The following is a 27,910-nucleotide window of genomic DNA, read 5'->3' as shown; positions in this document are numbered from 1 at the left end:
GAGGGAAGCTCGTGTGGGCACGCGTGAGATAACTTGGTACGAGCGATGCAAGGTCGGGAAGGAATGAAGCCTTCGCGTTAGGCGCATGAACAAAGCCTGAGGTGTGGGGGGGAGCGAGCGGATCCCCGGGGGATGTGTTGTGGCTGCGAGGAGATCTCTGCTGTTGGCTGTTCAAGAAGGCTGGGGGCTGCTGTCTTGCTTTCTCACTCCTGGGATGAAAAAATCCCATCGAAAATCTCAGCAGAGAAAGAAGTGGAGAGGTGTGCTCACTGTGTGTGTGAGGAAGCAGTTGAGGATGATCCTGAGATTATGGACTATGAGTGACATGGGCAGGGATGCGATTAACATCAGTGGCAGTGTGCAGCTGGGGCTGTGCAGGGGTTCAGAAGAAAGAAGGTGAAGTTGCACTGAGAGGTGGTGCAGGAAGCAGACCAGGGTGGCTCTTTGCTTGCTTTGGAGTCGTCATCGAGGGAATGAGAGAAGAAATATCCACAGAAATATGTGCATTTTGTGAAATAGCTGCAGGAAAAAGTAGCAGGTGAAGAGCATCTTCCAAAGGACGTTAGAGGAGTCCCACAGAGGTACAGAGGATGTAAGTCAAACAAGATTGATACAGTGAGGTGAGATGCACAGTGGGATGTGGTATTCACTGCCTGGTAGTGGAGAGGTTGGAGACTGGCGGTAGCACAGCCAAAAGTGTTTATTTCTAGAGATCTTGCTAAAGAAGAAGCGTGTTGCAAGTCAGAACTCAGCATTGAGCATCCCATCTGGGCTGATAGGTGCTCAGTGTGGTTGATGGTGTGTTCCCAGGCTCCTGGAGCAAGGCAAAGGGGAGTTGGGCGATTACATCAGTGTTAAGGAGGATGAAGAGTGCTTTGGATGGAGGTGGCAAAGTAGGACCTCATGTTCTGGGTATGAAAGTAACCCAAATTTCATTTAAAATTTTATAATCTGATCATTAGGATTACAATATTAATTAAATTACTCCAAATACTCCTTGTTCTTTTGACCCTCTCTTTTGAGTTTATCATATTTGTTGTCTTAAAAACTAGTGCTATCAACATTAGCTACGTCTTGTCTTAGTTTGCATTCAGGGTGCTTATGTTTGGATCTGAGGGCATTAGGCTGTGTGTTACACCAGTGAGGCGAGTTACACTGCTTGTTTTCTTTCCTTTGTTTTCTCCACAGAAGCTTTAGTGTCTTCTGTCATTCACACACATCGTCTGTCAGTAAGTTCTGCTGGAAGTGAACTCTTTCCCAGAATGTTGTGACAGGGCTCACAAAAGGCGTCCAGCCTGCAGGCTGTTTTCTGCATGACGTGTCTGATTTACCCGTGCAAACAGTTCCTCCATTTGTTCAAGTAAACGTTGGTGGCACAGAGAAAGGGTTCTGCTTGTGCCTCCCCCTTGGGACCGGTGTGCAACTGCTCAGCTGCTTGGTGGCCCCTTGTATAGCCAAAGCATCTTGTTGGTCTGAGATGTACTCTGATGTTCTGAGGGCTGTGTGTTAAATGTGGTGGTTTCCTTCTGTCTCTCAAGTGTGGGATGATCTGATCAAGTCTGAGAACTTTTCTGACTGGAGAAACGAGCTTGGATTTGTGATGCTCTGAAGTTTGCTGAGCAGAACTGTCACATGTTTAGCTATTGTTATCTCTGTAGTAGAGTGGTTTTAGGTTCTCACATGAGTAGCTCCATTATCATAGGATTTAACAGCAAAGATCTATTACATCTTTTATGCAAGAGGTCTGTGTTGATGCAGGTTAAACCCAGAACTGACCTGTGAACCTTAAACGGGATGGACAGAAGGGCAGTACAGGTTTGCTTTGTGTCTGCAAAATCAAATTTCACATCTTCCAATATGGAGAGACTGTGCCTCTGCTCCTTTGGACTTCTGCAGGAAGCAGTGATATAAATTATCTGCGTGTTATGTTGTGAATAGCTCAGAAATGGAGAGGCAAAGGAATTGGAAACCAGAATTCTGGGAATAATATAATTAGCTCCTGGCCTTCAGCCTCTCTCACTGGAGGAGGTTTGTGTCTGCTGAAGTCACTGCAGCTTCTCAGATTGAAGGTACATCGCATCTCTTCGTGGTTTATTTGTGCTGTCTGCTCAGTTTAGTGCAACCAAAAAACAAATGAGTTTATGAAAAGTAATGAAAACTCATGGTAGAGATTTACTGTCCTCTAAAGTCAGGAGTGTCAGAGCTTCATTATGGTTTCCCTGGCAGCTACAAATAGTGAAACTGTGGGTATATCTATGCAAGTATCAGAGTTAACAACGTAATGATGTGAAATGCCATACATATATATATAAAAGAAACACAACATATGCTGCCTGTAGAAAATACAACTTTTATGTATAATTTTTTGTACATAAAAAAATGTTGGCAATGTTGTGTTTTGTTTATTTAATAAATCAATTAACTAAATCAATTGGTAAAATGGAAATTTGTCACTAGATATGGGATGACCAACAAACTAAGGCTGATAAGTGCTCTACCTGCTGACCCTCTCAGAACTCCACTTCTTGCTGTTCTGGTTACAAACCTTCTGCTGGTGGGTTTCAGATATGTAAAGTGAAATATGTGAATTTTCCAGTACTGGTGAGTACTGTAACAAATAGCTTGGTTGTTCTCATTCCTCTTGAACAGCAGCTGCCAACACTTCAGTGTATCAATTTTTACATTCAGAAGGTAATGTGCAAGTACAGTGAGAAGGTAATAACATGAGAGCACTTCTTTAACTTCCTCATTCAGATGTAGGCGTGTCATGTCAAGCAGAACCTCATTAAAGGGATTAACTAATTTCACTGTTTCTTTGAGATGGTATTGAAGACTGTTAAGTTGGGTGTGTAAGAAAAGTATATTTGCCTGTCCTATTTTCCAAAGTCCCACTGAATTCTGTGTTTCTGAAGCAGTATGGGCTTGTATGGGCATCACGTTGCCTTCGTAGCTCCACTGATCATAGCTAAGGTGTTTTTTTCTGCTGATGAAATGCAGGTGATGCTTTTCTGTGTGACTGCAGGTTGTTGGTAAAAACGTAACGTTCTAAATCTAGATGTATTTCTGAAGTGATACGTGATGAAGGTTGTGGAGCCCTTTTCCAAGTAATGAAAGTCCTGGGACCCTCATGGATGGCAATGCAGCAATGTACTGGCACCCTCAGTGAGGTTTTAGACACCACCAGTCAGAGCAGCCCTGGCCTTGCAAGCGCATGAGTTGTTGCAGCAGGTCCAAAACAGGGACCTGTGCAGCAAAATCTTCTTTGGCCTTGGGTTGCTTTTTCCTGTCTGTTGGGTCACCTGTATGATGTCGATGTGGCCTCTTAACATTTCTTAGGCAACAGAAAAAAATTGTTTTTCCCTCCTTAGGAGACAGAGCTCAGATGAAATCAAAAGAACGATAAAGTGTGGAGGAGGACGAGACGCTGCAATTGCTTTCCTGGTCTGCAGTTTGACAGGGCATTAAGATGTCCGTGGACATGAACAGCCAGGGCTCTGACAGCAATGAAGAGGATTATGACCCTAATTGCGAGGAGGAGGAAGAGGATGAGGATCCGGGGGATATTGAGGATTATTATGATGGGGTAGCTAACGACGTGGAGCAGCAGGGAGCAGATGCCTTTGATCCAGAGGAATATCAGTTCACCTGCCTGACTTACAAGGAGTCGGAGAGCACTCTGAATGAACACATGGCCAGCTTGGCTGCCACGTTAAAGGTGAGGAAAGGTTTCTGCATTCACACAGTTGCAAAGTATGTCTGTGATTGGAAAGGCAAATGCCAATCACGCAGTATGGAATAAAAGCAGTGACTGTGTTACTGGTATGGGGAGCTTGGTGAATGTTACTGCAGGTCACTTGTTCAAAACTGACTCAAAGGTTTACAGTTGTTGCATACTGGTTCCTGGGCCTGAAAATCTCTCATTCTGTATGTTGTTTCTTACAGTGTGGTTGTTGTTTTTTTTTTTTCAGAGCTTCACATTCATTCTGAGTTAAAACTCATTGCATTGTGTCAGTGCAAAGAGAATACATAGAAAAGTCAAATCATAGATGGTACAAATTGGTTCAGCTATGTTTGAGATGCTAACTGACAGATAGGAAAATGTGCTAAAACTCTATAATTCTAACAAAAACACCTTACTTTGTTGATTCTGAGGGAATAATCATAGACTTTCAAAGAAGACAGATGAGCTGTCTTGTCAGGTATTAACCTTAACTTTACAGTGACAAGCAATAAAAGTACAATGAACTTGCCAGCTCTTATAGTGACTAATTCATCACTGATGATACTACTCCAAGCCAGCTCCATGGTATTGTACTCAGTAAGGTCTCTGTGAAGTTATTCTCTCTGTACAAATGATGACTCTAGCACATACTAATAATAGGAGGAAGTTCCCTTTCTGCCTTGACAGTGTTCTTTGGTCCCAGCACTGGTCAGAGGAAAGCTGAGCTTCTTAAGCTTCAAGATGATGGTGCTTGGCTGAAATTAATGATGTGCCAGCCTTGTAGCAGATCTAGTATGGATTGTTCTGTGGAGCAGGGCAGAGTAACTACAGCACATGAAAACCATGTGGGGTGAGTTTTGATTCCTATTGATTAGATCTGAACTATGTTGATCAGAGAGAGAGAAAGATTTTGATTCTTAATTGTACACTGGATTCTTATAGAAATAGTGTAAACATAAAGCCTGAAAACTAAAGCCTGTAGTCTGCCTATAAAGTGAGATGTTTTATTCTTTCTTAGCTGTCAAACTCTTGACTGATTTGTTTCAGAATGTGCATTTCAGGCTCTGAATACTGGCTGTTCCCTGCAGGGTGGGAGGCAAAAGAAGAGAACACATGAGAGTGGCTGGTCAGTACTTCTGAGCCAGCTGCCAGTTGCTCTTGGTTCTCATCAATTAAGCAATGATTTAGAAATGCTTTTCTGCTTCTTACTGTTTGCCTTCAGGTGAAGTACCCTTCAGAAAGACCTGCCATCTTGTTCTCATGAATTAAATTAATGAAAGAAGTACTTAGTAAAATCAGGCTTTCAAAGTTAAAATCTTTTTTTTTTCCCAAGAATTCTACAGATGTCACTGATGTTAGAACAGCAAAGGTTATAGTTTACCAGGCAATAGTAACCTGCCAGATTGATTCTGCTCCCAAATCCATCTCTTCTGAGCCCAAGGAGAAAACATTTTAGATTTCCTTTTACATCAAGACTGTGCCTACATATTTCCTTAAAAATGAAGTGCTATGCGTTTTGATTTCTGCATGAGAAGATAAAAATAAATCTGAGTAGAAACCTGGAAAACTGATCTTGTAAGCTGCTTTAGTTCTATAAGTGCCATGTTAACACCATTTTCTAGCAATGGTGGTGCAAGAATTGCACGCTTCTTAACTTGGAAATCTATTGTGTATTGGTAGCATGTGCTGTTGGTGTCCTGATGTCCTTTCTTACTATACTTGAGCAACCGTTTCTTCCTTCCCTCCTCTTCCCCCAAGGAAACCTTGGTTGTCTTAAACAAGATGGAGAGGAAAGAATTTGGGTTACGTTAGCAAGCATAGAGAAGAAGGAAATTGGATGGCATTGGACCTATTTGTAATCATTATTTTTTATTGACTTCATGGAGATGCATAAATAGGGGTTGTTTTTTTTTTCTTTCTTGGTCAGAACTGTATTAACTTTTTTCTTCTAATTGTCTTGAGCATTACAAACTTTATTTTTCTTTGTGAATACTATCATTCATAATACCTTGGGGATTTTTTGTGTATTTGTGGTTGCTCTTCTGGAGCACCATACTTCATTGTGCCAATTTTGTCTCCTTTTATTTCCAGGACTGCACATTTTGTCTAGTGGTTATGCACTGCTTTTCAGCATTAGCTTATACTTATGACAGAGTGCTCACCCCTGACAGGGAAAGGAAAAGGTAAATTAAAGACTTTTCTGGAAGAACAGTGTTGAAGGCAATTTGTTTCGTGGAAATGGAACAACTTGTTATCCCAAGAAATGTTTAGACTAATACAGTTCCCTAAAGCAACAAATGAATACCATGAATGAGCTCAAAGCCAGCTTGAATGTTCTGCTGTTATATATTGCCATTAGATGATTCATGCTCTGAAGGTTAAATTGAAGGGACTTGTGTGTTTCTTCCATGGCATTTTGCCTATGCTCTAAGACCAAAAACAGGTATTCAGAGCTTTACACCCTCATACATACAATTTCTACTGTTATTAGCTAATGCCAATCAAAGAAATATTTCATTTACTCTGCTCATTAACCCTCAGAGTTATTTTTTTAAACTGTTTTGTTCAGCTGTCATAAGCTGGCTCTTTCAAACTCTTGATTTCTTAAAGTATAGAGCTAGAAGGTATTCTGCCTTGGAAATCTTGAATGCCATTTTTCACTCCGTGTGAGTTACAGCAGAACTTGTTTGTTTCTAATGGAGCTAGAACTTGTTTCTAATGAACACACAGTTGAGCAGCCGTGGCATTGGCAGGTCAATTGTGAATGTTCTGCATAAGTTTAAAAAATTTCTTCTCAGGTTGGTTTTAGGAAGAACTGTGAGTAGATCCTCGCTTTCCAGAGAAAAAAGAGAAAATGTTTTCTCCTTGGGGAGCGCTGTTGGGTCGGATCTGTTTGTGGGGGGTTCCATCAATAACCTGAGAAAATTAGAACAGGGCATCTGCTGAACCGTGCTTGAAGAAATCTCAAATGAGTATTATCCAAACCTGATTCTCTGACCAAAAGCCTGTGAATGAAAGCAGGAAAGCACGCATCAGTTCCCCACAAGGTCAGATAATCCAACATCAGTGCTTGTTAAGGACAGTGCTTTTGAAAGCAGACAGCACCTACTGCCTGCAGTGCAGCGAAGGGATTCATAGCAGAGCAGTCCTTTTTAAGAAGTAGATATTTTTTGAAAGATATTGGATTTTATAAATATACAACTTAACATTGGATGATAGAAATCTTGTTTTCAAGACCACTGTCAAATCCAGGTATAGTGATTGTGGGTTCTAGAAGAGTCGGGAGATGCATGCCAACGATACGATACTCCAGTGTTGTACAAAGTTGACCCCATCGCTGGCGAGCAGTTAATTGTGTGATGATGTCATACTGATTTTGTTGGTGAATGACACTCCCTGGCTCTGCTGAGAGTCTTTGTACAAAGTGCTGAATTTCTGTGCAGCAGTTTCTCTGTTTTGGTGATGAAATGAATCTTTCTGGTTTTTCTACCAACTTTTTCACAGTGGTCATCTGAACCACCAGATAAAGCAATTGTTATTGTGGTTTATGAAAAAATGTTACTTTGGCTTTAGGAGCTTTTAGAAGCTGGTTGTCAGTCACGAGGAGGCCAAGATATCTTTGCACGTTGAAAGAGAGTAGTGTTGTTTTACAGGCAGTTTATATCAGTGTTGTCTTTCTGCTAAAACTGAAGGAATTGTAAAACTGAGGGACTTAACATTTTCAGTTAATTAGTGTGGATAATCTGTTCATGTTTATCAGACAGCAGAAAGCTTATTTCCTTTGATTCTTGAAGTAAACACTTCTGATGCATTTGTCTGAACCCTGTCCTCTGAAGACTAAAGCTGATAGATGGAAAAAAAAATAGATGGTACTGATGTACTAGTCTGTGCTATCACTGCTGATCTTCCAGCGTTAAACTTGCCTTTCCACATGTCACCTGATTGACGTTGTACCTTTTTAATACAACCAAATTAGCATTTGCTCATAAAAGCACAGCCCTTTCAAACTCTTCCATGCGCTCAGACTGTGCTGACACGGAGCAGTTAGTTTGTAGAGCTGCTTGGTGAATGCTGGCAGCAGTCCCTCTCAGATACCATCTTTAGCGGATCCAGAGTCATGTGCATGCAGACTGGCAGCTGGCGCAAGCAGCTCTACCCGGAGGAGCTGGCCTGTGTGATGCAATTGCAAAAAGTCTGGGAAGAGCAAGATGTCACATGAGTAATTTTTGTCTCCCTGTGTCACAGTGCAAACCAGCACCATGTGCTTTGTGCTCGTCTGGGACAACCTGTGATGTTGCATAGTTATCGTTTTTGACACCATAATGACTTAATGGAACTTAATAAGCAAGATAAAATGGCAATCACAAGAGACTTAGCCCTACCTAAGTACATGAGATGTGTTAAAGATGAGGTACTCAAATGTATGCTCGTAAGAGCAGGTTTTTGAAAAATACGTGTTCAGTTATTGCCCATCAGAACATAAGGATATGTGGGGTTGACCAAAATTGGTAAATATTAGTAGAAAAGTTAGGCAGTACTTAAATATAAGTGGTAGATCCAGACAGGCAAATGTGACTTCTCCACAAAATCCAAGGGGTGGTGTGTGGCAATGATAACGTGCTGCGTCTGAGTACCAGTACAGCCTAGATTAGCTGCATTTCTGCCTGTGCTATATTCTGTGTTTTGATATCAAGAGAAATGTTGCGTCCCACCTGAAGTTATAATCCTCAGGAACACATGGTCTTCTCCACCATTTTCTGTTCACAGAAACATCCTGGAAGTTGTGCTGTGCAAAAGATGTTATTACCTGTTTTAGTAATGTCATAAATGTCAGAAGGATGTGAAGATGTTGGTAACTGTCCTCAGTGTGTACTTAATTTTTACTCCCAAGCAGTTTTTTTAAAAGCACAGTAAGTTTTCTTAGACTTCTGGTTGGCAAGATAAGGGGGCCTGGAGCTGTCACAACTTTATGCGGTCCTTTGAGGAGATAAATTAGTTTTGTTCTGTGTTGCCCAGGACTGCCAAAATTCTCAACTTGATTGGAAACATGAGCTGCAAACGTGGAGGGTGATTATAGCCCTCACATTTCTTTGTGATTCACATGTGAAGTGTGTCTCACAGCCTGCATGGCACTGCAGGGAGCAGGAGGGCTCCACAGCTGTTGGTGAGTCTGGTCTTGGTGGGAGGTAGAGGCAAGGCACAAGTCACTAAATATGTCTAAATGATCTTTCAGTAATTACTTCATATTGCAATCCTACAGCTGGACAGTGTGATTGCAAGGAGTGGCACAATGCAGCTCAGTTCATTGCCAAATCTGTGTGCTGTGGCTATTACGGATGGCACAGCAGAGATGAGCCAGTCTGTGTACTGTGAGGCTGTTTCACAAAGCAGATGTTCCTCTTCTTCATCTTACAGCAATAGAAAAGAACGCCCATGGAAATTAGGATTATTCCACAGAGGACTGTGTTACCCAGGGCCCAACCAGGCTTACTCCTGTTACCTTGCTGTGTCCATGTGTATGCACCAGTGCATTACAGCTTGAATTAGCTGCCCCATGGGCTGTGCCTTCAGCCACTGCTCAAGCTTGTGTGGATTCAGGTTATTTATTACTTGTATATCTTCTGTGTGGACAGAAAGGATTTTCCACTCCTGCATTTTAGTGGAAAGCCCCCAGACAAGGACCAAGGTGAGTGTGCAGTGTGGCATGTCACTTTGCCTGGAAAGAGAGACTGCAGTGAGTGCAGCTGGAAGTCTTGTTCAATCTGAGCCCACGTGCTGTCTTACAGCTTTCTTGCTACATTTCCTTCACTCTAAGTCTTTCAAAGAGATCTCATAGCTATTTGGTAATCATGCCTTCTGGCACGCTGTCTTGCTTAAATCTTTTCTGTAATTTCTGAATCTCCTCAGGAAGAATAGCCTAACAGCTTGAGAAATACGTATGTTGAGATTTCCTAGCTGAGTCCTACTGAGCCTGTTTGCTGGCAGCTGAAGTTCTTGCTGTCCTCCACAGGAGAACAGATGGATTAGAGCCGTGTGTGATTGCGGAGCAGGACTTGGAGTTTAACCTGAGATCTCTCTTCAGTATATCATGCAGTGACAGCATCACGAACTTTATGCAGTAACACTGGTGGTATTTGTCATTTCCAAACTGCTCTCTGCTTCCTAAATATGATTCTAATGGTGTGGGCTGACACCAGGTCTCAGTGTGCATGAGGGTGAGTGGCAGTGCAGACTCAGACCCGTGGTGAAGCAGGGCTGGTGCGTTGCTGTGCATCGGGACCACTCCATGGTACTGTGCTGCCAGGGTCTCCAAATTGCTTCTCTTTCAGCAGTGCAGCCTGCAGTCTGCTGTCAGCAGGGGGATTGAAATGTCAGAAATTGTAAGCAATGCTGTGAGTGATGTTTAAAGAGAAATTACTTTTTCTCGTGTTTTTTAAGCATGACTGAACACGCAAAACTTTGGGTGGAGTGTATGATTGTTTTGTTGTAACTCTGTCTTTTTTTCCTGTGTATTAATTTGAATTCTGTTTCAAAAGCAGTGTTCTAATGCCAGAAACCTGCCATGGTTAGGGGGGAATTTACTACAAGCCTTTGAACACACGGAGTGCTTACAGCAGCTGGTGGCTGTGGCAGCCCAAGCCCTGCAGCCTTGGGACTTTCCTACCAGGATTGCATATTGGAAGCTGCTTAAAAGAGCAATAGACAAAGCAAAGATGAAAATGTGGTCTAAAAGAAAGCTTTTTGTTTGGCCCTTTTTGTTTCTTCTTGGTTCCTAATAGTTCTGCAGTTTTCTCAGAAATCCTCCAATAAAAACAGGGCAGTCATTTTTTTCCAGCAGGGTATGGAGGAGCTGCATCTACTTTCCACTTGAGGAATGAGTGTAATAGTGTTTTTTCCATTTTGTGGGTCACTTTCTTTACTTCAGTATCATTAAGTGAATTGTGCGTGAAGGTATTTTTTCATCAGCAATATGACCATATTAATAAGGGTCATTAATTAATCCAATAAGGTTAATTAATCCAATAAAACCATTCAAAGTACAGTTTCTTTCTGAGGTGTTCTCCCTGTCAGCTCAGTTGACTTTCCTCTGTTTCTCCCCTCACTGCTTACCAGCAGCAACAGTTTCTGAAGCTCTTGCCCTGTTCTCACTGTTCTAAAGTCTTGAGTGTGTTTTTAGAAGCTCTGATGCAAGACACAAACTAAAATTTTCATAATTTCTTCCTTTTCTTGTTGACCTGTCACAAAACTCTATTTCTGGATTAGTAGAAATGCTTCTCCAGATTAATTTTATTTGCTTAGTTGTATTTGTATAAAAACCTTTGGCGAGGGGGAAACACGAGAAACAGAAGAAGTGTTTCTTTATGCCAGGGTGGTGTTCATCATGGCCAGGCATTTCAGTGCAGCCCTGGTTTAACATGAACTGTCAGCTTGATGCAGAGCCAGGGGGTGTCAGCTCCAGCAGATCATCGTACCACCAACTCGTTCTGACGTGACTGTGAGAACCATGTGAGAATTTTTGTTTTAAAGTTCCTGATACCAGATCTCTGCAGAAGTGTGGATTGAAACAAACCTCCAAAAAAAAAAAAAATAGGTCATTCCTTGGAGAGAAGTGAAATGAGCTATGAGATATGCACACTACATCAATATGCATGAGCAATTTCTGTACAATATAAGCTCTACAAAAGACGGTGTTTTTTAGCTTTTAGGAAACAATTCTGTCTGAATGAGTGACTGTCAAAGTGGAATGGTTGAGAAGGTTTTCTTCTGTAGAGAGATGAAACTTCAGCTCTTCAAATAACACGGCTTATCAGGGAAGCAAGTTGAGGCGTAGTTGTCTTTGCGCTTTCCAGACCCAGCGAGGTACCTAGAGAGCTTCTTTGTAAATCCTTTTGATGTTGTCTTGTCCAAGAGCACCACACTGTTTCTCATACTTCTGAAGTGTGACAGTTTTGCTTATCTTGGAGAGTAGGGACCCCAGGAGATTAACCTCAAGACAGAAAAAGTCACTGTTCTCCCCCCCAGAAAAACAAAAAACAAAAACAAATGGACATGTTTGATGTGATGATGTTTCATCTTTGTTCTAGTTTCAGAATCTAATTTTATCCAGCACAATGTAAATTTTTCTGACTTCTTTTATAACTCTTGAAAACTTCCTCTTAAGGCAGAGCAGCTTCCTCTTGGCATTCTTCCTACCTTTACTGACACAGCTCTGCTTTTCCAGTGCAGCACTAAACATGAGCGTTGGTCACGTTTGGCCCATTTCTGACAACCAGCAGTCCTCCGTCACTAGGATGACAGAGTTAAGCTGATGGAGGATTGTAAAAGGGTTCTGAGGTGACCACATACCTCCTGGAAGGTAAAGCTGGATGGTGGGCTGCACAGCCAGACACAGTTTCAAATTTCTGGCCACCCTGATTGCAGAGAAAGAATCCTGGTCTTGAATTTTCTTCCAAGTTCGTTTTTTGTCTGAACTGATTTGTTATCAGCTCACTATCTGTAATAGTGAGAAAATGGGGAAATACAAAATGAGGGAAGGATGACTTCTCTTCGTGGAGACTGTAACTCCACGAATGAAAACTAAAATAGAAGTACAGCATCTAGAATGCATTCCTTTCTACACTGTGGTTCATAGAAGTGCTTTTCTGTAATGGGCTGCTGCCAGCAGAACACTGAATGGGCCATCCCACAGCTTTTGTGTCCTCTGAGAAGAGAACAGAGAAGGGTAAACAAAGTGCCAATTTTTCAAAGATAACTTTTTCAATTTGTTTTGTGCCTGAGATGAGGCATTATTGTTCTTGGAGTCTTTTGTCATCCAGTTGCTGATAGAGGACTGAACCACAGCTCTTTCTGGAATGTTTTATAAGTTTGAGGTCTTTCACTTTATAAAACTTCTGACTGTCCAGGAAATGCTTTACTGTTAAAAACTTACTTTTCTTACGCTTGGTTTCTTCAGCCCCTCAGTAGTGTTGGCCCTCATTGGTTTCCACATCTGCAGTCTGAGTTACCAGCCTTGTTGGTGAGCAGAACATAGGCTGTCTTGTGGTGAGATTCCACCTGCTGTAATCAGCAAGCAAGACCCAGCCTCATGCATTACCTGTTCTTCTTCCATCTGTCTTTCTCACAGTTTGAATGTTATCTGTCTTGAGTGTGTAAGAACGAGTCCTTCCATGCCAAACAGACTGGCTGTGGGATGTATTTTTGCAAGATCTCATGTGCTCCAGAGGGATAGTACCAAAATCCTGTGCACTGGGGCTTTTGTGAAACTGGACTCGCATCACAAACGTGGCTTCTATTCTTGGGTGCTTTTATGATGCAAGTAATAAAATGTGTTACAGCTGGTCCAGTCAGGGCCTGTAGGTAGAACAAATTCAGAATGGTCACAGAAGCTTTATTCTTTGTCCCCTACCAAGAAAAAACAAATGCGTGACTGGGGAACAGACTTGGTCTGCTGGGAGGAGTTGGGTTCACAAGTAAGGCCAGAAAGAAATTTCTTTGTGACAGGACTTCCCTGAAACATGTTCTAGAACAAAAAGAAATAGCCTTGCAGAATCCTTGCTCTTGATTTAGAATTTCTTCAGAGATGGTCTGTCTCTGGATCTGTTAACCCGGCATCCTTCAAGAACATGAATTCTGCGTCTTGCCAAACAATTTGACTCAAAAACATTTAATTGTTAGGCTAGTTCATTAGATGTAAGGAATAAATGCTAGTATTTGTTTTCATAATTTGTCATTCTCAGGGGGTCTTGTTAATTACCTCATCTGCTGGGAACAAGCAGTTCCATGCACTGTTCATGGAGTTGTGATGACGTACCTCAGGCTGTGAAGATGCAACTGAAAAATACTCATTTTCATGTGTTACAGATGAAATTGCCATTTAAGTCTGTTCTTGTTTATTTGCTTTTGTCAGGATGGTTGTTCTTAACTGCTACTGGGAAATAATTTAGTTACTATTAGGGAGTGATTCATTAGCATGTGGTTTGCATTTGAAGGAAGCCAGTCTTATAGGGACCGCATTGCTGATGCTTCCCACTGAACCAAGCTAGCCTGCTGCCTGCAGAAAGGTGCTCAGCTGCCCTGCTGTCCTCTGCCCTGTCCTCACAGCAGCACCCAGCTGCCTCCACAGGACGCTCCAACTTTCTGACATTGACAGATGCCAGTGCAGGGTCGAGGCCATAGCCGTATCTGATGGCAGGAATAGGTCAGTTGTGTTGTGCTGTGAAACTGCACCTCTTTGGTGGGTTGGTTTTAGAAGGGTAATGGATATGTTGCAGTAGGTGAGCAGAGCCTGTTTTGTAGGAGCAAGCACAGCTTGTTTCCCTTCCGGGGCTGTGCAGGAGTTGTTGCGTGGCTGTGTTACCAGCTCATCAGATTCCATGATTCACCTGCAGTGGGATTTGAGATAGCTTATGGCTTCTCAGCTGGTGATTGGGACTGACAGCTTGTCAAAAAAACCCAAAAAACCCTTCCTGCAGCTGGGAAGTGGTGTTTTCTGTATGTGCAGCACACAGATGCTGTGCTGACAGCTTTTCTCAGAGCAGAGGAAGCAGAGCTCCATGAGCATCAGGGGCATGTAGGGTCTGAAGGCCAATTTTCTTCTGAAATGAACTAATACATAGGACCAGAGTAGAGCTTGTTCACTTATACCCTTGTAACATGACTTCACATTTTGTGTTGCAGTATTCTAGAATGTGCTGAGGCATTTCTGGCTAGCAGTCTGTGCTAATGCTTGCTCGGAGCCCATGTAGTCCAAGCAAGCCTGCATAGAAATAGTCCCTACCAGAGTATGTTTCCATCTTCCTAATCCATTCTAGTGTATACAACAACTTTTTCTACAGTGAATGATGGGGAAAAAAGAGAGTACTTTTTTTTCCATTACCCATTGCTATCATAACATGTGCGTGCTTGCAGCTTGTTGCTGCTTCTCAGTGAGTGGTGTGGTGTCAGCTGAATTGTACTGAGTGAGACCCCTGATCCCAGGCCGACCTGGTGCTGTCACAGGGTGGCTGCAGCCAGGGCTGGGTGTTGGGCTCCCAGCAGCTGTTGGGCTGATCCTGCCATTTCATGATTCCTTTCTTGCAGTGCTGTTGTGGTTAAGCGTGTGAGTTACTTTGGGTTCATCCATGCTTCATTCCAACTTGTATACCACAGGTACACTGGCTGTGAAAATTACATCTAGTAGTTTAATGGAAATTGGCTGGGTTTGCACAATTTATTGGTCTTATAAGAAAATTATGGCTTTAAGCAGAAGTACATCCTCAAAATATGCCTCACTTGTTTTTTTTTTCACCTAGGTATCACATGCTGTTGCAAAGCTTGTATTAGTTAGTTTCCACTGGCAAATCTCAGAGATTTTGGAAAGGTAAGTGTAAGTAACCTTATTTTTGTATGCTTTATGCTTTTCCCTGTTTCTGCAGGAATGCTCAGCGTGTCCTGTAGTGTATTTTGACAAGCGTCTTTGAGCCTGAAAGCAGGCCACACAGGCATGTCAGGGAACAGAGGAGAAATGCTGTTTGCTGAAGCTGTACTGCCTGCAGAGAATTTGTAAATAAGGAGAGGGTAGTGTCAGCAAATGTCTTTCAGTCCAAGGAACTATTGACATGCTGGAAACCCCACTGATGCGCCGAGCTTCAACAACAAGCTAGCAGACTGAGAGCGCTGCATCTATATTTATTTAGAAAATTCAAAGGTAACATATGGTCTCTTTTGAACATATGATCTGTAAACCATGAAGAAGCACTGAATGTACAGTTTATTAATACATTTGCTTTGAGGTTTTTGTTCCTTCTGAACATAAGTTCTGTTTTTTTCCAAGCTGAACAGCATTTGGAGAGCAGCAGCAGATGCTGTGAGTGAACTGCTAAGTGTAGCCCCTATGTTACTTGGGCAGCGTCACACTGCAGTGAAGTCCTCTTGGAGAGTTCAGGCTCTGCCCAGAAGTGTGTCAGGAGGCACTGCTGTCTGGCAGCCCCTCCAGAAAGTACTGGCTCAGAGCTTAACATTGTCTGAAAATAGAGAGCACATCAGGCTGACTCATTCTGCTGTGCCATTTCTGGCCCTGTTAGCCAGCAACTTCATCCAGAGAACATATGGGAAGTGCAGATCATGTATGGATATTGTTGCAGCATCTCTGGTAACTGGCTTGTTTGTTGCTATGCATCCTGTGAGCTTTTCTTCAGGGAGTGTGGAGGGTGAAATTCCCACACAGCAGTCAGGGTGATTCTGCAGGTTCACTAACAGGATTTAGACAAGAGAAAGTACAGGGAAGGACTTACTTCTGCAGCAGTGACTTTGCAAGTTGTTCTGTTGATCTGGTCCTCAAACATCTGTCTTGGTATGAAGTAGCATTATCAAGTTACAGTCTAGTCATAGCTCTGATGCAGCTTTGTATCCTTGAATTTGCTGGTGGTTTTTATTTTTACTGGAGATCTCTCTGTGATAGCAATCAAAAAAGCAAGATGTGTTTAACTCTAGGGCTGTTGACAGACAGCTTCATATACCTAAAGGGTGATAATCTGTTGTAAATATTTATCTATATAGCAGACTGGAGCCAAAGTGAGGCGTATGCAGGATACCTTGATTTTGGAAAGGAGACAGAGCCTCACCAGAGTGCATTATCATGGTGATGGAGCAATGCAAAATATATTCAGAAGTGAATTTGATTATTCTTTCAATTGTCTTTTCAGGCACAAGTCTAATGCTGCCCAGTTGCTAGTAGAAGCACGAGTTCAGCCCACCTCATCCAAACATGTAAGTATGCTGACTATTTGGGTCTGTTCCCCTTGGCAGAGAAACCTCTGACCCAGCTCATTGGACAGCAGCATTACTGACGGGTCTGTCCCACATTAACTCTTTGCAAACTCAAGGTCCTACATCCTAAATCTGCCCCTTACTTTTTAAAGGGTACTGCTCTGCTCAGGAACGCTTAAGCCAAATCTCGCAGCAGTGCTCTGGCTGAGCAGAGCAGTAGTGACACTTCAACCCAACAGCGATTGCCCTGTGCAGATGGGGCTGTGGGGTCCTTGGATGCTTTTTTTTTTCCTTTAATTAGAAATATTCTGTTACATGTTTACAGAATTCATTCACAGAGTGTGGCCTGGTACTTGGGGAACACATTACAATGTGTTGCATTTTGAGTGGTAAAATGTTTCTCAGGTGTAACACAATTTGGGCTGTGGGAAAAAGGGGACTTTCCAGACCTGAAGGTCTGCTCTGGCGTCTGAGCTGACGTGTAGCTGACATAGAGTGAAAATGCTAATACAGCTGGCAGCAGTAGGCTTCATGGACTCAAATTATCTGCTTAGAATCCAGAAAAAAAAATCTTTGTTATTTGGCATACCTAAAAGGAGTACATATATTTTGCAACTGTGATTTCGTTTTTGGAGCAATGAAGTTACAGTTCAGAGGTTAATTTAAGTTTGGCAAACTTGGTTTGATACGCAATACCTTAAGGTCTATTTGTATGTGCTATGGCAGCTTGCTCTGTGGTTCAGCTCCTAATGCAGAATGCTGATATTTATGGGGAGATCTTTGGGGGCATATGCTCATACTACAGCAGGCTATCATGGTAAGCTTGGAGAGATATCTTTCAAAGGTTTGAGGCAGTGTGCTTGCTGTTCAAGTCGAGCAGTCGATCTGGCTAATCGATGCAAATACCAACTTGATGAATCTTGTTTTGGTCTGCTTAGGATGAAGTTGCTCTATTCCTTTTTCATGTGGTCATGCTACCAAACAAGCTCTTCTGGTCGTGTGGCTGGGTGGGTGCTGATGCTGCTGCATCCCTGGCACAGAGAGCTACACATAGAAGTTCACTGCTGTCTCACAAGCTTCTCAAAGAGTAGCAAAGATTTAAGTAGATGAAAAGTGATTAGATGACTTCTCTGTGAAAGGGGAAATAGGAGGTCAAACTCCTGCTAACAGCTCTGATGAACCTTGCTTTTGGTAATGCTGTGCTTGACATAGTTCTTCAGGTCCCAAGGGTGAGCCAAAGTGTGTGAGGCTGTGTCTGTTGTCAGGGGTTAGTTCTGCACTACCCACGGGGAGACCAGACAGCTTCTCAGTGAAAAAGTAGCAGAACTGTGTCTGACTTGAAACAAACCCTCACATTTCCTTCAGCTGAAGAGATGAGGCCTATTCTTCCAAAATGTAGTACAGGCAGAAGTTAAGTGATGTGAGAAAATCCCTGATGGTCCATAAACAACCTTTTATCCTTGTAAATATTCTGCATGCAGTATCTTCATTTGTGTCTCAAATATGATACCCAAAATTACAGTCAAGTAAAAAGGCACTGCTAAGCCTGCTTCCAGCTGTAGCTGCTCTCCCAGGCCTGTGGAGCAGCTATTGAGTCCAACCCAGCTAACACATCCCCGTAAATTCAGGGAAGGGCTGAACAAAAAGGACAATTGATGTGTTCACTCATTTTTTTCAAACAAGGAAGGATGACAGAACTAGAAAAACAAAGATGAATTTTGGTAGCACTAGATGAAAGACAGGAGCTATTCAGTGCTGCAGGTAACTGTGGATGAGGTGAGGATACTCCAGGATTGCTTTCACTGTTAGCTGGTTTGTCTCTCCCAGGCAATGGTACATTCCTCCCATCACTGCGCAGTGTGCATGCAGTTTGTCCGGAAGGAGAACTTGCTTTCTCTGGCTTGTCAGCACCAGTTCTGTCGCAGCTGCTGGGAGCAGCACTGTACAGTGCTTGTCAAGGATGGTGTCGGAGTTGGTAAGTTCAGGGAAGGTTTGGTAGTGGGTCTGTGTTTGACATCTTGGTTGCTCTGCAGGTAATTGTCTGAATTGTTCTAAAATCTCAGTAATGAGAAAATGGAGCATGGAATGGGTATTTGTGACAGACTTGACTTTAACTACCAGTTTTACTTGAATCCTTAGTTGAGGTTGATGTACTACCTGGAAAGCCCCACTCCTGCCTAACAAAACCTGCAATTCTATAGATCCATTTGCTGCTTTTCTCCCCTTTGTGATCTCGAGAGCGTGACCGTAACAAATCAGAAGTTGCAAATCTGCTGTATTTTGAGATTGGATCTCTGTGTTGCCTTGTTTTGTTGCCCTGGAAATTCTTGTGGATACAAACACCTGCTCCATTTGTGTTGCACACAAGCCTGTAGTTGCCAGAGCTGGTTTGGGCTTCTCCTGGCCTGTCATTCTTGCTGATATGACAGTAACATGCACTTTTCTGCTTTTAAGTACCTGACTTGTGAATCCTGGTTGAAACACTTACTGCTCCTGAATACATTTGTGCCCTATCATCTTTCAGTGAAGACAGTTGGGCTTTAGCTTTTCAGCAGCCCTGATACATTCGATTGATCTGTTCCACAGTTGTGTCCCTCTTGCCACAACAACAGATGGCAGCTAGGAAACTGCATTGAATGTTATCTCTGCGTTTGCTGTTTAGTACACACTGCACTGTGCTGAAATGTTGCTTTCTATTAAGGGGTCTCCTGCATGGCTCAGGACTGCCTGCTTCGGACACCGGAAGACTTTGTGTTTCCATTGCTGCCTAGTGAAGAGCTGAAAGACAAATACAGGCGCTACCTCTTCAGGGACTATGTGGAGGTACTGTCTTTTTCAGGTTTAGAATGCTCTGAATGTACTCTGGGTGACTTGCAGAAATCTTGTTTGGAGCATCTTGCATTTCTGATTAGAAATGCAGTGACTAAGTAAAATTGTCCCCCAAAAGCATGATGTGGCTGCTCCTGTAGGGCAGCTTCACTGACGAAATGCTCTAGCAGGCTGCCAAAGTAAATTCTGCTGTAAGGTCACCCAGGAACTCCTTGGCTGGTGCTTGACAGTGAATTAGAGTTCTCAGAGTGTTTCAGCTGAGAATCTCAAACTTCAGTCAGACTTTTGATGTCCTCCTTGCTCTTGCATGGATATTTTATGTTCTGACAAATAAGTCTATCACTGTAGTGAAGCCCAACTGCATTGGCTTGCTTAATAACATTTCATTTGAGATTTATTGAAATTAAAGCAGATGGATAAGATTAAATTTGTTGAAAGTATTGTGGTGATTGAGAGCTGAAGAGCTGAAAGAAACTCAGGAACGGTGTGAAAGAGTGGTGTCACTTCTCTTCAATATTTGAAAGGGAACAGCCACTACAGAAAAGCACCATCTTGAGTAAGTTCTAAGATATAAAACAAGCCTGGGAAAGAGCTCAGATAGAGTAAAACTGTTCAGTGTCTTCATGGGCTCACAGCAACATGTGTTGCTGTACTTAGTTGATCTGTAGTCCTCCATTTGAACTCCCTGTTGTGAGAAGCTCTAAGTAGCTAACACCACCTTTCCTAACGTGGGAAAGGTTTGCCTGCTTTGTTAGCCAAGATCTGGTAACAGTTTTCAAGATATTTTTCCAGTAAAAAAAAACCACTGACTTGTATTTTTGTGGATAGGAGTAGTTGAACTTGAACAGATAATGCTCTTCTGCACCCTTTTTCTTACTACACTGCTATGTTCACAGAGCCATTACCAGCTGCAGCTGTGTCCTGGTGCAGATTGCCCTATGGTCATACAGGTACAGGAGCCAAAAGCCCGGCGAGTGCAGTGCAATCGTTGCAATGAGGTCTTCTGGTAAGAAACGGAAAAGGTTAAAGATCACGGGGAAATTGCTGTCCTCAGAGCTACTCCGTTTGCTTGCCAATAGGTTCAGTGTGTGAAAGCATCTCAAATGCTCTGCTAAAGTTGTTTGTAACTTGAGTTAACTTGAGTAACTGGACACGTAGTGTCTGACTTCTGTGGGTGGTCAGCCTTCCCCTTGCTCCCAAAACTCCTTGGGAGTTGGGTATTCTGACAATCAGGGAACACTGAGCTTGAGTTATGAAGGAGTTAAAAATATCCTGTTGTCCTGTGTTGGCTAGGTTACAAGTTTGGGTCAAGTCAGAGTGAGTGGTAGAGATTCTGGTAATGGTTGTAGAGATCTTTCAGTTATCTGCTGGTCTGGTGGTTTTAGGCTTTTTACAAGTATTTGTTTACCAGAGTATCTGGTGTATTTTGAGGCTAGTGTGAGAATAAATTTTGACTAAATAGGGAACACTAACGTTCCTTGTTTGCCTTCGTGTGTCTTTGGTCACATTTACGTTAGAGAGGGCCTCTTCACTCATCCTGATGCTGGTTTCTGCACATGAGAGTGGTGGTTTATTGGAGCTCTCGCTGTGCAGCACTCAGCCTTCGTTTTTACACTCTGGTAGTACATGAACATGTTGGCATCCCTTGCCCTCGCTCTGCCTCCCAGATTTTGGTCATCAGGAATACCTCAGTTCTTGAGTAATTTCAGTGGAAGTGGATACATCATGCCTTTTTTCTTTTTTTCTGTTAAGCTTTAAGTGTCGGCAGATGTACCATGCACCCACAGACTGTGCTACCATCCGGAAGTGGCTCACCAAATGCGCAGATGACTCTGAAACAGCCAACTACATCAGTGCTCACACTAAAGATGTAAGGACAAGTATCTGCATGTTTTTCAAGTCCTCTAGTCCTACCTGGGAAGCAGGATACAATTCTGTATACACTTAGCATTTTCACAGGCTGTAAATTGTCACAGCTCTCTGGGGACTGTTACAACACAGCTGAATGTGCTGGGAATGTAGAAGGTCCAGCTGCCCTCCTGTGGTAAGGACAGGATGGTGGTCTTATTCCAGGCTTTGTATGAATCTTTGGAAGCCAGCTGTGCTGCCCTCCCATGGGGAAAAGGCAGAATTGTGACTGCTTGGAAATACACAGCGAATGTGTATTTCAAATGGAGGGAGAGGGCGTGGTAAGTGCAGTTAGTGAACTCTAGTGGTGCTCAAGTCTCAACATCTGTGAGGAAGATAAAGTTCTGATTTGGCAATAACAACAAAAGAGAGTGGATGAAATCAATAAATTGTATGTTGGTACTTCTGGTAGATTTAAACCCAAGAAAAAAAAACCTGTTACATATTATGTATTCTACCTGATGAAATCTCTTTAAAGGTCACGGGTGTATTTCTTCTAGATTAGCTGTTTGCAGACTGGGGTTTTTAATGCCTTTTGGAGGATTTTGTGTCCTAACTTCAAAACAGTTCTTAGTCAACTGGCATTTGTTCTTACTATAAACAATAGTAATTGCAACAGTGCTAATTAGACACAAGCTTCAGTTGTGCTAGGAAAGCGAGTACTTAGACTTTTTTCTCTAGAGAGAAGGTGTCAGCATGTAATGACAGTCTTTCTGCTGTGTATCTTTGTAAATATAATGCTCTTTTATATTCAGCATACATCTTACCTGTCATTAAAGTTTATAAGAAGTGACAAAACTCACTTCTTTGTACTTGTGCAACCAAAAAAATGTTCCTGAACTCAATGTTCTGGAGCATCAGAGGACCACTGCTGGAACAAATAAGTGTGTTGCTCTCACTGTAGTCCTACAGATTTTCCTCTGCTAGTTTTCATCTGATAGTGGCAGGATACAGAGCTGGTTATCTTGTAGCTGTGGAAGCTGTTTTCATATGTGAACTCGTTTATGTCTCTGTGCCTGATCAACTGCTAGTTGGTAACTCGGTGAGATTTTCAGTTTTGCAAGGTGTAACTGCAGCAAACTCGTTTACTTGAGCAAGCAGTCCAGTGCTGCTGTGTAACATCCCTGGCTTTCTGCCTCCTTTTTAAAGTGGGCAGTCAGTAATCGATGGGAGGAAGAGACTGTGTATGTTAATATTTTCACATATGCATAATAATAGTAATAATAAAGAACACAGGTAGGGTAATCATGCAAGCATTGTCATTCTCAGAAAGTCTGCTGGAGACAGAGTTGGGTCTAACAAATGCTTCTGTTTCCCCAGTGTCCGAAGTGCAATATCTGTATTGAAAAGAATGGAGGCTGCAATCACATGGTGAGCAGTTCCCTGAACACATCAGATCTTCCTTGTTCTAAGCAGAGATTTTTCCCACTTTCCACTAACCTGTGCCTCCTGTCTTTTCTTTCAGCAATGCTCCAAATGCAAGCATGGTAAGTAGAATTTGGAAACAGTTTTCTCAGCAATGTGTTTTAAAGATGTTCTCTTTTTTTGTGTGTGTTGTGAAGATGATTTGTGAACACTGACTGAGATGTTTTTCCCCTCATAAAATGAGGTCGGGGTATTAATTACAGACTTGTGATAACCTTCCCCCCCACTCCCCCCACTGGCTGTGATTTTGATTGGGTTCTGATTCAGTGCTCGTTTAACTCCTTCTCTCTGACATTGAGTAGGAAAGTCTCTGTCTCTGCCATAATACCAAGAGTGGAAAACATCTTAGAGGAGAATATTAAATACTTTCCCTGTAAATCTATTGATTATCAGCTGAAAATATTGGCAGATCTAAACTATCTCCTCAGATCAGTGTAGGTCCTTCTGGTCTCAGATGGAAATAATGAGGAGCTCCAGGAGCTATGAATTGTTCTGCATAACATTCTCTATTGGACTTTTTAGTCCACCTCTGTGCAATAAGCAGCCAGAATGTCTTTGGACCGTAGTGTTCTCCTCTAAAGCAACAGCCTCTTGTTTTATAGATCTTTTCATGGCAGAAGTAATCCTGTTGCCTTGGAGCAAAATAGTTTGTGTTTGGGCCTCCTATATTAGTGTGCTGGTAGGAAATATTATTATCAGAACCTTACCTGGATGATGATTAAAAGATTGCTGTCCTCTCTCATTTCCTTTGCTTTGGGGTCCTCAGCAGCACTGGATGTGATTTGATGGAGCTCTGTGACAAGAGTGAGCAAGCAAGTGCCCGAGGTACCATGGTGACTAGCATTCAAGGCTGGTGAACTCTGGAAATGCCAATTTCAGTCTCTTAAAAAAAAAAAAAAGCAACAGAAAAGTGATTCTTATTTTAGCAACTTAATCTCCATCTTTTTTCCTTTCCAGCAAAACACTCTCAGCCTCGCTCTGAAATCAGGAAACTGTTATGCGGGTTTTGCTATTGTTCTCTTTCCTCCACTTTCTTCCCAGTTCAGTGGCTCCTTACTTGAAGTGTCATTGACCACTGATATCTGAAGTCATCCAGGTAGTTCTCTCTTGGAGAGAACTGAGGGCAGACTTTATTTGCATGAATTAATTCCCTCTTGGATTTGATTGTTCATATTTTATTCAACCAGAGATTCTCGTGGGGTGGATGCAGTTCACAAATAAGACAACAGCCTGCCTCTTCTTTAACCTGGCGTGATGGCCTGTGCAGAGCACAAGATCTGTGCACTGGTCTTGATGTACAGAACACAACACTTTGAAGTTTACTTTCTGTAGTTGCACAGGAGGCTGTACAATGAAAATCTTCAGGACAGGCTGGTATTTTTGGCTCACTATTGTGTTCTGTTTTGCAAGATGATACAAAATGTATGTTTCTTGGCTTAGCAGAAATAATGAAAACAGATGAGCTATGTCTCCTGAAGCTTTTCTTTCTCAGAGTTTGTTTTTTTCTTTTCTGTGCATCATAGTGGATTTTCACTGTTTTCTGCAGACTTCTGCTGGATGTGTCTGGGAGACTGGAAGACTCATGGCAGCGAGTACTACGAATGCAGTCGGTACAAAGAGAATCCTGATATTGTAAACCAGAGTCAGCAAGCACAGGCCAGGGAGGCCCTTAAGAAGTACTTGTTCTATTTTGAGAGGGTAGGAGACATCTCTTTGGCCAGAGCTGCTGTAGCTTTTTAATGCTCCCTGCCTGGTGCAAAGGTCATTGCCAGCAATCTCCATGCAAGAAACTGCCCGAAGAGAATTTGTGCTGAATTTTTAGACCCTGTTCTTTCGTATTCGAAGTCCTGCCCTGTGGGTCCAGTCCAAACCAGTAGTGTCATCCCCAAAGCAAATCATACTTGCTGTGTTTCCTTGTGCTCGTGAAAATTGGTTTTACTTGTGTGCTTTCCTGCAGGCTGAGTGCTGCTGCAGTAGATAAACATTGCTCCAATCGTTTCTGTTCAGGACTGGAGAACTTTTGTTACTTGTAGTATATCTTCATAGAGACAAAGAATAAATAAACTGTTATGATCAGAATTCCAGTGGCTGTAACAAAGTTTTCATAAAGGACCCAGAGCACTGGGTGCAACTTTGTAAAACAAACAAACAAAACCCATGATTGCATAATGTCTCTGCACACAGATGTTTCAAAGCACCTGGACGTACAGTGTATTTCTAGAACAGCATCTCTAGAGGAGAACGTGGTAGATGTACAGTGCTGCTGCCTTTCAGTGCACTTATTTCCCCATTAAAATGAATTTATTCTTTTTCATACTATGAGCCAAGTCCAGTGATAAAATAAATCTGTTCAATCTTGGCTCTCTAGACCAAACAGGCTTTGGGACATGGCTGTGTTCACAATGTGCGTGTGGATGTTGGAGTTCACTGAACCCACATTAAGCATTAATTCAACTCTTGCCCTTTCCATAGAAATGGTTTAAGTAGAGGAATCACCATCTATCTTGTACACAAAGTCTTTGTGCTAACAGAGGGCATTCCCGCTCTGAGGAGCTGGGTTTCCTTCTTGCTTTTTCCTGCTGTCAGTCTGTGGTATACAGCTTCTGCTCCTTGCTACTGGAGCTGCTGTCTTGCTGTTCTTTCTCACAGCATGTCTTGCTTTGCTGGAATTCTGCTCCACTTTAATTTCTGCTTGCTAGAGCTTGTGTTTTTACAGCAAAGGTATTCTGGTTTCAAACCAGTTTTTTCTTTCCCCTTCTCCTCACCCTTTGCAGTGGGAGAATCACAATAAAAGTTTGCAGCTGGAGGCACAGACATACCAACGAATCCAGGAGAAAATTCAGGAAAGAGTTATGAACAACTTGGGAACATGGATAGACTGGCAATACCTACAAAATGCTGCAAAACTACTCGCAAAGGTGGGTAGTAGTGGCATATTTAGCACAGAGAATCCATGCACAAGAATGCTAATTTCACACCACCTAGTGAGTGGAAGGAAACTTGGGGGTTACGGGGTACGTGAAATTGCATCTCTAGCATAGGCCATGAACTAGGCAAAAATCACCTTGAAGTGACCTCTGAGAAGTTAAATTATAACTTTTCAAGTTTTTCTGAGGATAGTGAGGGAAGCTGCAACATGAAGTGTCTAGTCATCCTTGCCAAAAAGTAGTTGTGTATACAACTGACTGTACTGACTTCAAATTCTGAAACTCTTCTTCTTTTATCTCTCCCCAAACCCCAACAGTGTCGTTACACTCTGCAGTACACATATCCATATGCCTACTACATGGAGTCTGGCCCCAGAAAGAAACTGGTAAGTTATTTTGCTCTTATTGCTCTTATTTGCTCTTATTATTATTATTACACTTACAGTTTTTCTGGGAGTGTTTAACTGGCAGCATGCTAGGCTGAATGAATAGCCAAGCAGCCCTACTCAATTCCAGAGCTTGTGTGTCTGAAATAAGAGTGTTGGGTTTGAGGTAAGGACAGGACAAGGTTGTGTGCTTTTGCACCTTTCTTCTTTGCTTCAAATTGACCAGCTGCTCAATTGTTACTTCCCTTTGGCAGCACAGCATTTTAACTAATAGGCACTTTAAAAGTTTTGAAGCTGGAAAGTGTGTGTTTGTTCCTTGGTAAGACTGTTACAGTAGTGTAGAATCGTATTTCCCATGAATTGCTGCTGGAGCCTAGTTTTTCCAGCCTGGAATTGATGTGTAGCTTTGCTTTTGATTCCTACTGCAAATTTCTTGCAAGCTGGAACTTTCTACCAGCTGGATATGTGAAAAAGTAGTCCTGAATTCACTGAATATATTGATTCTTTGACTCGGAGCATGTTTATTCTCTCAGGTTTTGGCCATGTTTTCTTCTCAATCTGACTGTGCTGGTGGAACAAGTTACTGCTCCCAGCAGTGGTTAGCAGTCCCTCAGCTCTGCCTGCAGTGCTGCTCACAAGAGCATTTTCTGACCTGCTTTTTGGCAAAGTGAGCTGAGTTTAGTAGATATTTGTCACTTTCAGTGTTTCTGGACTGACGAGATTAACTTTGAATGATGCAGGCTGAGGAGTGTTCACACCAGGAACCTCCTCCAAGGAGTGTGTAGCTAAAGATGGATAGGAAGGAGGCACAAACCTGCTCTTCCAGCACTGCTGTCAGCAGAATGTGTTCGTTTGGTCCTCAAGTGTAACTGTAGCTGGTAGAACAAAGCTGTTGCACTAAGCTAGTTTCTTGATGCTCTGTTTTTGCTGCTTGCAGTTCGAATACCAGCAGGCTCAGCTGGAAGCTGAAATTGAAAATCTCTCATGGAAGGTGGAGCGAGCAGACAGCTATGACAGAGGGGTGAGTGTTCTGCTTGTTTGAGCCTGCTGGCCAGATTTTGTTAATATCAAGCTTAACACTTCTGTGAAGAGCTAAGGCAGCTAAGTGAGGGTACTGAAATACTAGATCCAAAATCTCACCTTCCTTCCTCTTGCTGATTGTTGTTGTAGAAATGGGTTGCTCATTACTTCTTGGGAGAGGAGGGAGGGCTGGAAACAGAACAACAAAGCTTTGGAGGAAGCTGCCCAAAAACATCTGGTTAAGTGTAGGTTCCTGAAGCGTGTAGCTTTGTAGATAAAGCAAGAGCCAGGTAACTGCAGAGTGAGCCCATGTTGAAAGGAGTGAGGTCTTCAGTCTTGTGATTCAAAATGTACTTGAAGCATGAAGGTTGGTACTTCTTGGATTACTCGAATTCCTGAGGAAAAAAAAACCTCATCTCTGGGGATCTCACACTAACTATTTCTGCCTTCTGTTTTACCAGGACTTAGAGAATCAGATGCACATAGCAGAGCAGAGACGGAGGACCCTGCTGAAAGACTTCCATGACACATAAAACAGGAGAAAATGACAAAGTGCAGGGGTGAGAGCAGCAAGTGAAGTGATGGCAGCTTCACCAGGATAAGCAGGCACTGCCTCTGGGAGAACACGGCTAAGGACAGAGCCACCCCTCCCCTTGCAAGTCAGACACATGCAAACATCACATCTTAGTCCAGTTTGTTCTCTTATCTTTCTGTTTGTTTCTGCCTTGCTAGAGGCCAGAGTTCAGATTGGCGTATTTCCTGGGACATTTCCCTCCTGCCCTCAATGGTTTCAGAAGGGGAGGGAGTTTTTCTCTGAATGGCTGTTAATAGTATTAGATCAATACAATTTATGTAATTTTCAACGGTTGTACAATTATACAGACAAACCTTAGAATAACACACAACCCTTTTTAAAAATAAATTGGCAGTGGAGTGTTTTTCCTTAA

The 27,910-nt window shown here is 42.5% G+C and overlaps 1 protein-coding gene across 3 annotated transcripts; it reads left to right on the top strand.

Moving 5' to 3' along the window:
• The first annotated feature begins 20 nt into the window (after positions 1-20).
• ARIH2 (ariadne RBR E3 ubiquitin protein ligase 2) lies at positions 21-27,910 on the top strand. 3 transcript variants are annotated; one of them, XM_065749875.1, is made up of 15 exons: positions 21-36; positions 3,369-3,715; positions 15,013-15,080; positions 16,405-16,468; positions 18,296-18,443; positions 19,170-19,291; positions 20,194-20,303; positions 21,050-21,167; positions 22,526-22,576; positions 22,671-22,692; positions 24,177-24,328; positions 25,405-25,548; positions 25,875-25,943; positions 26,881-26,964; positions 27,425-27,910. In XM_065749875.1, exons 2-15 carry the CDS (start codon positions 3,467-3,469, stop codon positions 27,494-27,496), a joined length of 1,473 nt encoding a protein of 490 aa, XP_065605947.1. In that variant the 5' UTR covers positions 21-36; positions 3,369-3,466; the 3' UTR covers positions 27,497-27,910. The 3 variants fall into 3 exon arrangements, with proteins under 3 accessions (XP_065605947.1, XP_065605946.1, XP_065605945.1); XM_065749874.1 differs by lacking the exon at positions 21-36 and adding an exon at positions 465-620; XM_065749873.1 differs by lacking the exon at positions 21-36 and having other exon boundaries at positions 3,284-3,715.

Source organism: Cyrtonyx montezumae, unplaced genomic scaffold, assembly GCF_038088225.1.
Source record: "Cyrtonyx montezumae isolate F1298 unplaced genomic scaffold, pur_monq_1.0 scaffold_6, whole genome shotgun sequence".
In the NCBI taxonomy this organism is placed as follows: domain Eukaryota; kingdom Metazoa; phylum Chordata; class Aves; order Galliformes; family Odontophoridae; genus Cyrtonyx; species Cyrtonyx montezumae.
Note: the sequence above shows the minus strand (reverse complement) of the source record. Positions and strands in the feature narration are given on the sequence as shown.